This window comes from Oryctolagus cuniculus, chromosome 2 (genome assembly GCF_051225735.1).
Source record: "Oryctolagus cuniculus isolate XC-2025 breed Fujian yellow rabbit chromosome 2, ASM5122573v1, whole genome shotgun sequence".
NCBI classification, from domain to species: Eukaryota; Metazoa; Chordata; class Mammalia; order Lagomorpha; family Leporidae; genus Oryctolagus; species Oryctolagus cuniculus.
The window spans coordinates 146614013-146627446 of NC_142868.1; the positions used below are offsets into that span (position 1 = coordinate 146614013).

At 38.8% G+C, this 13434-nt stretch overlaps 1 protein-coding gene across 8 annotated transcripts in view; it reads left to right on the forward strand.

The window, feature by feature from the left end:
* USP34 (ubiquitin specific peptidase 34) overlaps nucleotides 1–13434 on the forward strand; it is a 234077-nt gene that overhangs the window by 150489 nt on the left and 70154 nt on the right. For all 8 annotated transcript variants that reach the window (XR_016229347.1, XM_051838286.3, XM_051838300.3 and 5 more), the window contains 3 exons: nucleotides 7439–7622; nucleotides 7997–8157; nucleotides 13086–13151. Coding sequence is in view for 7 of the 8 variants with exons in the window: in XM_051838286.3 (XP_051694246.1) it covers nucleotides 7439–7622; nucleotides 7997–8157; nucleotides 13086–13151 (411 nt within the window). In the remaining variant the exon portion in view is untranslated. The remainder of the gene's footprint in view (nucleotides 1–7438; nucleotides 7623–7996; nucleotides 8158–13085; nucleotides 13152–13434) is intronic.

Genomic DNA, 13434 nt, shown 5'->3' on the forward strand with positions numbered 1-13434 from the left:
TGAAACCATGCCAGAAAAAGAATTCAGAAAATTATTAATCAGATTACTTAGAAATAATGAGAAACAGTGTTGAGAGCTGAACGAAAAACAAGCCCAAGGATTAGAGATCCTAGAGAGAAGCCAGAATGAAATACTGGAAATGAAAAACTCAGTTGACCGTATAAAAAAATACCATGGAATCACTCGCAAATCATATAGATGAAATAGAAGACCAAATATCAGAATTCGAAGACAAACTTCCAGATAATAAAATAATCCGTTCAAACACAAGAAGAAATTAAAAATTAAAAAATACGGTTGGAGAACTACAAGATTCAATCAAACAGTGTAATGTTCGGATAATAGGAGTCCCTGAGGGTGTGGAAAGAGAGAATGGATTGGAAGGTGTTTTCAATGAAATAATATCAGAAAACTTCAAACAAAGGCAGCTGGATAACAACAGGCAAATTCAACAGATAGCCAGGACTCCAAACAGGGTAGACCAGAAGAGAAATTCACCGCGCCACATTGTGGCAACACTCAGCTCAGTGACACACAAAGAACAAATCCTAAAATGTGCCAGGGAAAATGACAAATCTCATTCAGGGGTAAGTTAATCAGACTCACCCCAGACTTCTCATCATAAACACTACAGGCAAGGAGACAATGGCATGATATATTTCAAGTTTTAAAAGACAAACAATGCCAACCTTGAATACTATACCCGGCAAAGCTATCATTTATGAATGAAGAGGAAATAAAGATCTTCCAAGACAAACAGAAACTGAAAGAATTTGTAACCACGCGTCCAACCCTACAACACTTGCTCAAAGACATGCTGCACACAGAAATAGAAAAACAAGAACTTCACTACAAAAAAAAAAAAATGTAGAGTAACCTACAAGCAAAGTTCAAAATGCATAGACAGCTCATTTCGGGAAACATGAAGGGGAAAAGACAGTACTTAACAGTAATCACACTGAATGTGAATGGTCTTTATTCTACTACCAAGAGACATATACTAGCTGATTGGATCAAGAAAGAGAATCTATCTATATGCTGCCTTCAGGAGACACACCTTATCAGCAAAGATGCACACAGACTGAAAGTGAAAGGATGGAAAAAGACACTCCAAGGTAACAGAAATCAAAAAAGAGCTGGTGTGGCCATCCTGATATCAGACAAAATAGACTTTAACATAAAAACTATTAAAAGAGACAAGGGCACTATATAATGTTTAAAGGATCTATCCAACAGGAGGACATTACTATTATAAATGTATATGCACCTAATTACAGGGCGTCTGGCTACCCAAAAGAATTACTAAAGGATTTGAAGGGAGATATAGATTCAAATACAATAGTAACAGGGGACTTCAACACCCCACTCTCACCAATGGACAGATCAACCAGACAAATTCAACAAGGGAACAACAGAGCTAAGTGACGCTATAGACCAAATAGACCTAATAGATATCTTCAGAACCTTCCACCCCACAGACACAGAGTTCACATATTTTTCCCCAGTACATGGAATGTTCTCTAGGATTGAGCATATGCTAGAGCATAAAGGGAGCCTCAACAAATTCAAAAAATTGAAACTATACCATGCAGCTTCTCAGATCATAGCGCAGTGAAACTCGAAATCAACAACCCAAGAATCTCTACACCATATGCAAACATGGAGAATGGATAACATGATCCTAAACGAACAGTGGGTCATCGAAGAAATTAAAAGAGAAATCAAAAGATTTCTAGAAACAAATGAAAATGGTAACAACCTATCAAAACCTGTGGGACACAGCAAAAGCAGTGCTAAGAGGAAAGTTTATAGCAATTGGTGCCTACATCAAGAAGCTGGAAAGGAACCAAACAAATGAACTCTCCATGCACCTCAAGGATTTAGAAAAACAGCAGCAAATCAAGCCCAAATCCAGAAGGAGGAAAGAAATACTAAAGATCAGAGAAGAAATAAACAGAATTGAAACAAAAAAAAATACAAAAGATCAACAAAACCAGGAGCTGGTTCTTTGAAAAAATAAACAAAATCGACACACCATTGGCCCAACTAACCAAAAAAAGGAGCGAGAAGGCCCAAATCTGTAAAATCAAAGATAGTAATGGAAATGTAACAACAGACACAACAGAAATAAAAAGAATCATCAGAAACCACTACAGAGATTTGTATGCTAACAAATTGGGGAACCTGGAAGAAATGGATAGATTCCTGGACACATACAACCTTTCTAAACTGAGCCGTGAAGATATAGAAAATCTAAACAGACCCATAACCATGGAAGAAATTGAAGCAGTAATAAACGCACTACCGAAAAAGAAGAGCCCAGGACTGGATGGCTTCACCGCTGAATTTTACCAGACCTTTAGAGAACAACTAACCCCCGTTCTTCTCAAATTATTCAAAACGATTGAAAGGGAGGGAATCCTCCCAAATTCTTTCTATGAAGCCAATATCACCTTAATTCCTAAGCCTGGAAAAGACACAACAGAGAAAGAAAACTACAGACCTATCTCCCTGATGAACATAGATGCAAAAATACTCAACAAAATTCTGGCAAACCGAATCCAACTGCACATCAGAAAGATCATTCACCCGGACCAAGTGGGATTTATCCCTGGTTATGCAGGGATGGTTCAGTATTCGAAAGTCAATCAATGTAATACATCACATTAATAAATTGAGAAACAAAAATCATATGATTATCTCAATAGATGCAGAGAAAGCATTTGACAAAATACAACACCCTTTCATGATGAAAACCCTAAGCATGTTCCTAAGAAGGAACATTCCTCAACACAATTAAGGCAGTTTATGATAAACCATTGGCCAGCATCATATTGAATGGGGAAAAGTTGGAGGCATTTCCACTGAAAACTGGCACCAGACAGGGATGCCCACTCTCACCATTGCTATTTAATATGGTCCTAGAAGTGTTAGCCAGGGCCATCAGGCAAGAAAAAGAAATTAAAGGGATACAAATGGGAAAGGAGGAAGTTAATCTATCCCTATTTGCAGATGACATGATACTATATATAGGGGACCCGATAAACTCCTATAAGAGACTATTGGAACTCATAGAAGAGTTTGGTAAAGTAGAGTCAACGCTCAGAAATTAACAGCCTTTGTATACACAGATAATGCCAGGGCCGAGGAAGAACTTCTATGATCAATCCCATTCATGATAGCCACAAAAACAATAAAGTACCTTGGAATAAATTTAACCCAGGATGTCAAAGACCTCTATGATGAAAATTACAAAACACTAAAGAAAGAAATAGAAGACGACACAATAAATTGGAAAAACCTGCCATGCTCATGGATTGGAAGAATCAATATCATCAAAATGTCCATTCTCCCAAAAGCAATCTACAAGTTCAATGCAATACCAATCAAAATACCAAAGTCATTCTTCAAAGACTTAGAAAAAATGATGCTGAATTTAATATGGAGAAACAGGAGACCGAGAATAGCTAATGCAATCCTTTACAGTGAAAACAGGCCGGAGGCATCACAATTCCAGACTTCAAGACATACTACAGGGCAGTTATAATCAAAACAACCTGGTACTGGTACAAAAACAGATGGATAGACCAATGGAACAGAATAGAAACACCAGAGATCAATCCAAACGTCTATAACCAACTCATATTCGACATATGACCTAAAACCAACCCCTGGAACAAGGACAGCCTCTTCAGAAAATGGTGCTGGGAAAACTGGATGTCTACATGTCACAGTATGAAGCAAGACCCCTACCTTACACCTTATACAAAAATCCACTCAACATGGATCAAAGAACTAGAAATGCGCCACGACACCATGAAACTTATTGAGAGCATAGGGGAAACCCTTCAAGATGTTGGAACAGGTGAAGAACTCCTGGAGAAGACCCCAGAGGCACGAGTAATCAAAGATAAAATAAACAAATGGGATTACCTCAAATTGAAGAGTTTCTTAACAGCAAAGGAAAGAGGAAAGTGAAGAGGTGCAACCAACAGAATGGGAGACGTTATTCGCAAACTACACAACAGATAAAGGATTAACAACTAGAATCTATAAAATGATAAAAAAACACCACAGAATCAAAACAACCCCATAAAAAAATGGGCCAAGGACCTTAACAGACATTTTTCAAAAGAGGAAATCCAAATGGCCAACAGACACATGAAAAATTGCTCAGGATCCCTAGCCATCAGGGAAATGCAGATCAAAACCACAATGAGGTTTCACCACACTCCAGTTAGATTGGCTTACATACAGAAATCAACCAACAACAGATGCTGGCGAGGATGTGCGAAAAAGGGACACTAATCCACTGTTGGTAGGGATGCAAACTGGTAAAGCCACTGTCGAAGACAGTTTGGAGAGTCCTCAGAAACCTGAATATAGTACTACCATAGGGCCCAGCCATCCCACTCCTTGGAATATACCCAAATGGAATTAAAGGGGAGAAGAAAAGAGCCATTTGCACCTCAATATTTGTTGCAGCTCAATTCACAATAGCTAAGACATGGAATCAACCTAAATGTCCATCAACGGATGACTGGATAAAGAAACTATGGGATATGTACTCTATGGAACACTATACAGTAGTAAAAAAACAATGAAATCCGGGCATTTACAACAAAATGGAGGAAGCTGGAAAACATCATGCCGAATGAAATAAGCCAGTGTAAAAGGGACAAATATCATGTTCTCCCTGATTGATGGCAACTAAACGAGCATCTAAAATGATACCCATTGAAGGGAAATGGACACTTTGAGAGACAATGACATGATCAGCCCTTGTCTAGACTGTTGAGGAACAACTTACTATTTTATTCCTTTTAGTATTGTTGTTGTTGCTGTGTTTGTTCTACATAAGACCACTGGTTGAACTCTGTAATCAATGCACAATCATTCTTAGGCATTTAAAATTAACAGAAAAGTGACCTCTGTGAAACATAGGAGTGGGAATAAGAGAGGAAAGAGATATATAGTTTGGCACATGCTCACTCAGACTTACCTCCAATGGTGGAACTAGAAATGTGCCAGGGGATTTCAACTCAGTCTTACCAAGGAGGCAGGTACCAATGCCAGGGCACTTGGTAAAGTGATAAGTATAAGTACACAACTGATCAAAAAGATAGGGTAAGTGTCGAAGAGATCTCACAAATAAGACCAGTGTAAGGAAATAATGAAGGATAGAATTAAAAGGGAGAGAATGATCCTGCGGGGGAAGCAGACTCCTAGAATGGCAAACGCCCAAAACAGCACTCCTGCCTCAGAATCAACCCTTGGGACATTCGGATCTGGCTATAAGGTCCATGAGAGTCTCACAGGCATGGAAAGCCATGACACGGTGGGAAAAAATCTAAATGAAAGATCCTGGTGAACAAGACCCCAGCAGAAGGAACAGGCCATCAAGGCGAGAGGTGCCTTTCTCTGAAGGGAGGAAGGAACCTCCACTGTGATACGGCCTTGACTGAACAAGTTCAGAGTTGGTGAACTCAAGGGGCTTCCATATCCTAGACAGCTCATAGCAAGAGTCTCGGGTGCTTGCTGACATCATAAATAAGAGTGCCAATTGTTAAATCAACAACGGGAGTCACTGGGTACAGGCTCCCCACATAGGATCTCTGTCCTTAATGTGTTTTACTATGAAACTTAAAGACAACACTACTAGTCGAACAATACCCTATACCTTGTGCGGTTGTGTGAGTGCAGCCTATTGAAATCCTTGCTTAGTGTTTACTAAGTTGATCTTCTGTATATGAAGGTAATTGAAAATGAAACTCGATGAAGGGCGGGATGGGAGAGGGGAGGGCCCCGGGAGGGAGGGAGGTTGTGGGGGAAGCCACAACAATACAAAAGTTGCACTTTGTAAATTCACTTTTATTAAAAAAAAATTTAAAAATGTAATGAAGTTTCTTTCTTATTGTCTGGTCTTTATTCTGCACAGCACCCCAGGAAGATTTATTTATACTTCATGGCATTGGATCATAATTTTTGGGTTGTATAGGGAAATGGTAAAAAATCCAGGAAGAAATGCCAATTAAGGAAGAGCAAGTAGCACAGATAACCCTGCACCCACTTTCTCAGGCAGAGTGAGTTGATGGAAAAGTATATTTAAAATGAAGATCTGGGCCGGCGCCGCAGCTCACTAGGCTAATCCTCCACCTTGTGGCGCCGGCACACCGGGTTCTAGTCCCGGTCGGGGCGCCAGATTCTGTCCCGGTTGCCTCTCTTCCAGGCCAGCTCTCTGCTGTGGCCAGGGAGTGCAGTGGAGGATGGCCCAAGTACTTGGGCCCTGCACCCCATGGGAGACCAGGATAAGTACCTGGCTCCTGCCTTCGGATCAGCGCGGTGCGCCGGCCATTGGAGGGTGAACCAACGGCAAAGGAAGACCTTTCTCTCTGTCTCTCTCTCTCACTGTCCACTCTGCCTGTAAAAAAAAAAAAAAAAATTTAAAAATGAAGATCTGGAGGTTGATACCCTTAAAATATTGAAGTTGTATGATAAACCTATTCAGTCTGAACATCAGTAGTAAAGATGTTAAGGCTTGGTGTCTTCCTGATCTGGCATCTCTTAACTCTATGAGAAATGACTGGCAAATTCTCAACCTCTACTGCATTTTATTTAAGAGCCTTTTAACACTGCCTGGCACTTAGTAAGTCTTCAGTGTGCGAACATTGCTTCTTTTGCTGCTTTAGTGCAAGTTAGTATAGTGAAATCAGGAGAAAAGTAAATACAGAGACATTTTATAGCATGTACTGGAGTTAAGATGAGGATTTTCAGGCCTTAAAATCTTTGGTCACTTAATAGTGGAAAGTAATAACATTATATGTGGATAATCTGTAACAATGAGCTGTTGGATATTAAGAGGGAAAGATTAAAGGTAATCGCTAGGCACTCACTTTTTCTAAGAGAAATAAATGTTAGGAAGAATTTCACATAATGTATATGATGTCACTGGTAAGGGTTTTTTTTTGTTTTTTTGTTTTTTTTTTTGTCTTTATGATTTATTATCTGAAAGGCAGAGCTTTAGAGAGAGACACACAAATAGAAATCTTGCATCTGCTGGTTCATGCTCTAAATGGCTACAAAAACCAGAGATGCTCTAAGCTGAATCCAGGAGATTCTTCTTGGTCTCCCAAATGGGCACAGGGCTCCAAGCACTTGGGCCATCTTCTGCTTTCCCAGGTGCATTAGCAAGGAACTGCATCAGAAGTGGAATGCCAAGACTCAAACTGATACCCATGTGGGATGCTTCTGTCACAGGTGGTGGCTTTATCTGCTGGGCCACAATATCATCCCTGCTGTTAAGTTTTTGAATGATTTTAGTAAATTGTAGTTTTGTATATAATCCAGTTTACTCTGTTTAAGTTATTTTTTGTATTTGGAATATACTATTATGTTGTAGTAACATAATTAATTTTTGTATTTTCTTCCCCTGTCTCAGGAGTTTTTGAGAGATATCTTCAATCTGCTGTTTCTGTTGCCTAGTCTGAAAGATCGACAACAGCCAAAGTGCAAATCACATTCTTCAAGAGCTGCTGCTTATGATTTGTTAGTAGAGATGGTGAAGGGATCAGTTGAAAACTACAGGCTAATACATAACTGGGTTATGGCCCAGCATATGCAGTGTAAGCAGTCTTTTCTTTCTTCAGCCACTTTCATATTATGAACTTTTGTTGGCTGGATTGTATTCAAATTTTAAAAAACACTGATTTTTTAAAAAATCCAGCTGAAAGGACTTTTTAATAAGTATTTTAAATACTTTGGTAATTTTTAGATAATTGATTTAGTTCGAAGTGAAATTAAATTTGGATGATTCTTTGAATTTTTAGGAAATTAATTGTATGCATTCTTACACCTAATTTGAAAATTTATCATATATAATTTTCTGTATATATTATCCAGACAACTGATGACAGTAGTGGCTGTTAATAAAAGCAAAAGTACATTATCTAATAGTTTTTTTTGGGGGGGTCATCTTTCCTCCCTCTTTCTTCAGCAGCCCATGCACCTTACAAGTGGGACTACTGGCCTCATGAAGATGTCCGTGCAGAATGTAGGTTTGTTGGCCTGACAAACCTTGGAGCTACTTGTTACTTGGCTTCCACAATACAGCAACTTTATATGATACCTGAGGCAAGGCAGGCCGTCTTCACTGCAAAGGTATTCATCTTCACTTCTAAACCAAAATTGTGAAAACAAATTTTAAAATTTTGTTTATAGACCTTGATTATATCTTGTGTAAACTATTGTCTGTGAAAAGAATTGATGTATTAAAGAGGAAACACTGATTACAAAGCTAGCTAACATGTATTTGAATTGCTTTTACATTTTAGTAGATTGCTCATAGTACTGTATATAATTAATTTATTTCAGTAAAAATATGGATTTTAATAATACGGAAAAGTCAGCAAGAGGTAAAAGTAAAGTTATACCTGGAATCACAGAGCTTGTTTCTTTTTTATATATCCCACAGTAAATGAGATTGTGGACCTAGATTGGGTAACCTCTGTGCCATATTATTTTTGTTTACCTCTTCTTTGGTTAATCTTTGTTTGCATGGATTGTTTTGCAGTTTGCCCTCTGCACTGGTTTTATACCTTTTTGGTGAACTGCAGTTATGCTTGTACTGATTTTGACTTTCCTCAATAGTGTCTTTTTATGTCCGGGCTTTTTTTTCCCTAACAAAGTACTAATGCTTTCTATACTGTCATTGAATCTTTTAATGTGTTTAAATTACTCTTCAAAGTCTCCAATTTACAGTGTGCTCTAGTAGGTTTGTGAATTTTGTTTTCAGTTATATTGACATTTTTAGGTTTATTAACTCAGGAGATTGATGAAAAAGGTAGATTAGTAATTGGTTAATTTAATTTAAATTTTTTTTTTTTTTTTTTTTTATTTTATTTTATTTTTGACAGGCAGAGTGGACAGTGAGAGAGAGAGACAGAGAGAGAAAGGTCTTCCTTTGCCGTTGGTTCACCCTCCAATGGCCGCCGCTGCAGCCGGCGCACCGCGCTGATCCGATGGCAGGAGCCAGGATCCAGGTGCTTTTCCTGGTCTCCCATGGGGTGCAGGGCCCAAGCACCTGGGCCATCCTCCACTGCACTCCCTGGCCATAGCAGAGAGCTGGCCTGGAAGAGGGGCAACCGGGACAGAATCCGGCGCCCCGACCGGGACTAGAACCCGGTGTGCCGGCGCCGCAAGGTGGAGGATTAGCCTATTGAGCCACGGCGCCGGCCTGGTTAATTTAATTTAAAGGAATATTTTTTGACTAACCATGGTGAACCTATCTGCATAGTTTTATAAAACCAGTAGCAAACAAAAAACATGTTTTCAGTGATTTTCTTTCTGGATAGGAATGACGGTAATAATTCTTTATTTCTCTTTCTTATTAATGACCACCTTTAAGATACTAGTAGCACCAGCAGGAATTAGTATCAATAGAAAGAACATTCAGATGGGCTAATTGAGAGATAGTCTCACAAATGATATTTTTGGTGAAAAACTAAATTCAGACTTAGATCTACATGGAAAATCCTTAAGGAATAGAATTATATGATTTGAGGGCACTTGATTCTTTAAATGAAAAATCTTGACAGATTTTTATTTTCTGATGCTGACAGAAAGCTATCTGTATTTAATAATTGTGATAATATTTACACAGCATAAAATATGCCATTTTAACTATTTTTATGTTTATATTTAAGTAACATTAAGTACATTCACATTGCTTTAGAACCATCAATTTGTGTTTCAATCTGCAGCTGAACCTCTGTACTCACACTTAACTTCCCATTACCCCTCTCCACAGCCCATTCTGCTTTCCATTTCTTTGAATTTGACTAATCTAGGTATCTCATCTTAATAGAATCATAGAGTATTAATCCTTTTATGAGTAATGTATTTCATGTAGCATAATGTCTTAAAGTTTACCTACACTGTAGCACGTATCAGAATTTTTTTTTTTCAGGCTGAATATTTATTGTATATAAGAGGGTACTTCTAAATGTTTGAAGGAAAAATGAAATTAAAATGTAAGCATAGGGGCCAGTGTAATAGGTTAAGCCTATTACACTATGGCGCTGGCATCCCATATGGATGTCAGCTGCTCCACTTTCAATCCAGCTCCCTGCGCCCGGTAAGGCAATGGAGAATGGCCCAAGTCCTTAGGCTCCTGCACCCATGTAGGAGACCTGGAAGAATCTCCTGGCTCCTGGCTTCACATCAGCCCAGCTCTGGCCTTTGGGGGAACAAACCAGCCGATAGAAGACCTCTTTCTCTGTCTCTCCTCTGTTAACTCTGCCTTTCAAATAAATAAATAAATCTTTAAAATGTAAGTTTATTTTGATAAAAATTTTTTGAAATCTATGCAGTTTTTTCAGACCAGGTCGGTTGGGTTTAGGGTTGTATGGCTATAGACACATAGTTTTTTCATAATACTCACTTTCATGAACTTGTAAAAGATTTTTTGTATGAATTGATTTCATTTTTTAATACCAGAATTAAATTTATCTGTTACTTTGATTTTCCACATACTTCTTGACATTCTTTCAACTACAGCATGTTTTATTTCTCTATTTGTTTGTTCATGAACACTGGGTCAATTGTATGGCTATTGTGGATACGACTGTTATAAACATGTGCATATAAATACACCGAAGTTTCTACTTCCACTGCTTTTGGATTTGTACTTAGAAGTGGAATTGCTGGATTATACTGTAGTTCTGTGTTTAGTGTTTTAGGGAGCTATCATACATTTTCCACAAGGGCTATACCATTTTATGTTCCTAACAGCAATGCACAAGGGTTCTTTTAGTAGTGAAAACATATTTTTATTTTTCATATTATTCAAAATTGCACATTAAATAATTTTCCTTGTTTCTGCTTGATTTTAAGGAATTTGTGCACTTCTTTTCTTAGCTTACTAATGCTTTATATATCCTTTTATAGTCTGAATTAACACTTGCCTATATCACATGTTATATGTTTAAAAATTGTCATATGAGTATTCTTGAATAGTCTCATGGGAAATTGAGCCTCTCATGAGCCAGGAACATTTAGCAGTTACTTTTAGCAGTTTGTTTGAATATTAGTAAATTTGTGGCAACTATGCTCTGTACAGATCTCTATTTTAGTTCTTGTGTCTTCAGTTGGAGTATAAGCTTCTAACCAGCAGAGCCTAACAAAACTGGCTTATTAGAGATTTATTATTCCATAGAAATACCAGTCATTCAGATGTTTAACAGTATTTTATAATGGGGCTAACACCTTTGTCAGTCTCTTTTTAAAGATTTATTTATTTATTTGAAAGGCAGAGATAGAAGGAGAAAGAAAGTGAGAGAGAATCTTCCATCCACTGGTTCACTCCCCACATGACCGCAACTGCTAGAGCTGGGCCAAGCCAGAGCCAGGAACTTCCTCCAGATCTCCCATGTGGGTGCAGGGGCCCAAGTACTTGGGCCTTCTTCTGTTGCTTTCCTGGGCTTATTAGCAGGGAGCTAGATTGGAAGTGGAGTAGCTGGGACTGGAACCTGTGCCCATATGGGATATCGGCACTACAGGTGGAGGCTTAAGCTTCTATGCCCTAGCACCAGCCCCCATCTCCCTCTCCCTCCTTCCTTCCTCCTCTCTCTCTCCCTCTCCCTCTTTCTCTTTTTTTTTTTTTCCCCCAACACTTATTTTTGGGGGCCAGCATTGTGGCATAGCAGGTAAAGCTGCTGCCTGCAATACTGGCGTCCCATTCGTGCACTGGTTCAAGTCCATTACCCATCCAGCTCCCTGCTAATACACCTAGGAACTGGTGAAAGATGGTCCAAGTGCTTGGGTCCCTGCACCCATGTGGAAGACCCAGAGGAAGCTCCTGGTTTCCAGCTTTGGACCAGTCCAGCCCTAGCCATGCAGCCATTTGGGTAGTGAACCAGCAGATAGAAGATTCTCTCTCTCTCTCTCTGTATCTTTGCCTCTCAAATAAATAAGTAAATCTTTTATTTGAAAGGCAGAAGTACACAAAGAGAGATCTTCCATCTGCTGGTTCACTCCTGAAATGGCCACGTAGCCAGGGCTGGGCCAGGTCAGAGCCAGGAGCTTGGAACTCCATCTCTGTCTCCCACATAGGTGGCAGGGGCCCAAGCACTCAGACTACCTTCTGCTTTCCCAGGTGTGTTATCAAGGAGCTGAATTGGAAATGTAACAGGCAGGACTCGAACCAGCGCTTATGGGATGCCAGCATCCACGGCAGCATGTTACCCCTACATACCACAAAGCTGGCTCCTAGGTCTCTTCTAATACTTTAATGACACTGTATATCTAGATAGTATGGCCTGAGTATGGATCTTTGCTAGAAACCTGGTATTTAGAGTTAAGTCTCTGGTCAGTGAGTCTAGCCAGATTGCTAAAGTTCAGTTACCGACATTTCAAATTTAGGCAGTTTTCAGAGATCTTGCCTAGTATTCTTCCTTTTAGCATAAAAGATAACACTATTTCAGGAAAAGATGCTAGTGTTTCGAAAGGCAGAAAAACAGCGATCTTTATCCTCTGGTTTATTCCCTCAAATACCTACAGCAGCTTAGTCTGGGCCAGGCAAAAACCAGGAGCCTGGAACTCAAACTGGATTTCCCACAGAATGGCAGGGACATAACTGCCTATCAGCTGCCTTCCAGGGTACGTGTTATCAGGAAGCTGAATATGGGCACCGCAGGTACTGATACTGGATGTGGGCCTCCAAACTGGCAACTTAACCACTGTGCCAAACACCTACCTCGATTAAATGTATTTTTTTTAATGTGTGTATTTATTTGTGGGAAACAGTTTCTTGCCTACCTGACATGTTTTTCATTCTTGTAAATCAGCACTGTACCAAATGTGTATTTATCTAGAAAGCATTGTTTTTTAATCTTCAGTATCCTGGTTATATAATATATTTTAGTTTTTCGTGCCATAATCCTAAAATAAGAATGAAATGTATCATTGTTTTTCTTACATATAGCTAAAATAATGAAAATACAGTTCTAGGCATATTGTAAGACTTTGCTAATTTGTCTAATTTAATACCATCAGTGTATTTTGACAGAAAGTTTTCTCTTGATTTCCAGTATTCTGAAGACATGAAGCACAAAACCACTCTTCTGGAGCTTCAGAAAATGTTCACTTATTTAATGGTATGTTTAAGAATTATTTGGTGAAAACTAATGACAAAAACTATGACAAAAGCTAAAAATGTTACGTGAAATTCATCTGTACTGATTTTGTCCTGACTATAAACTCTCACTTTTTGTATTAACTTTGTCGCCCTCTATTGTTAATGACTTCACAATTACTTCTCTCTGTTCCCTACTTTCTGTTAATTTGTCCTTTACAGTATTCCTTGTTTCGGAACCTTTTCCCATCACAGAGTTACTTGCTTTTGTGGCTGAAGATTTCTTATTTCTCTTTGTCTCTCTT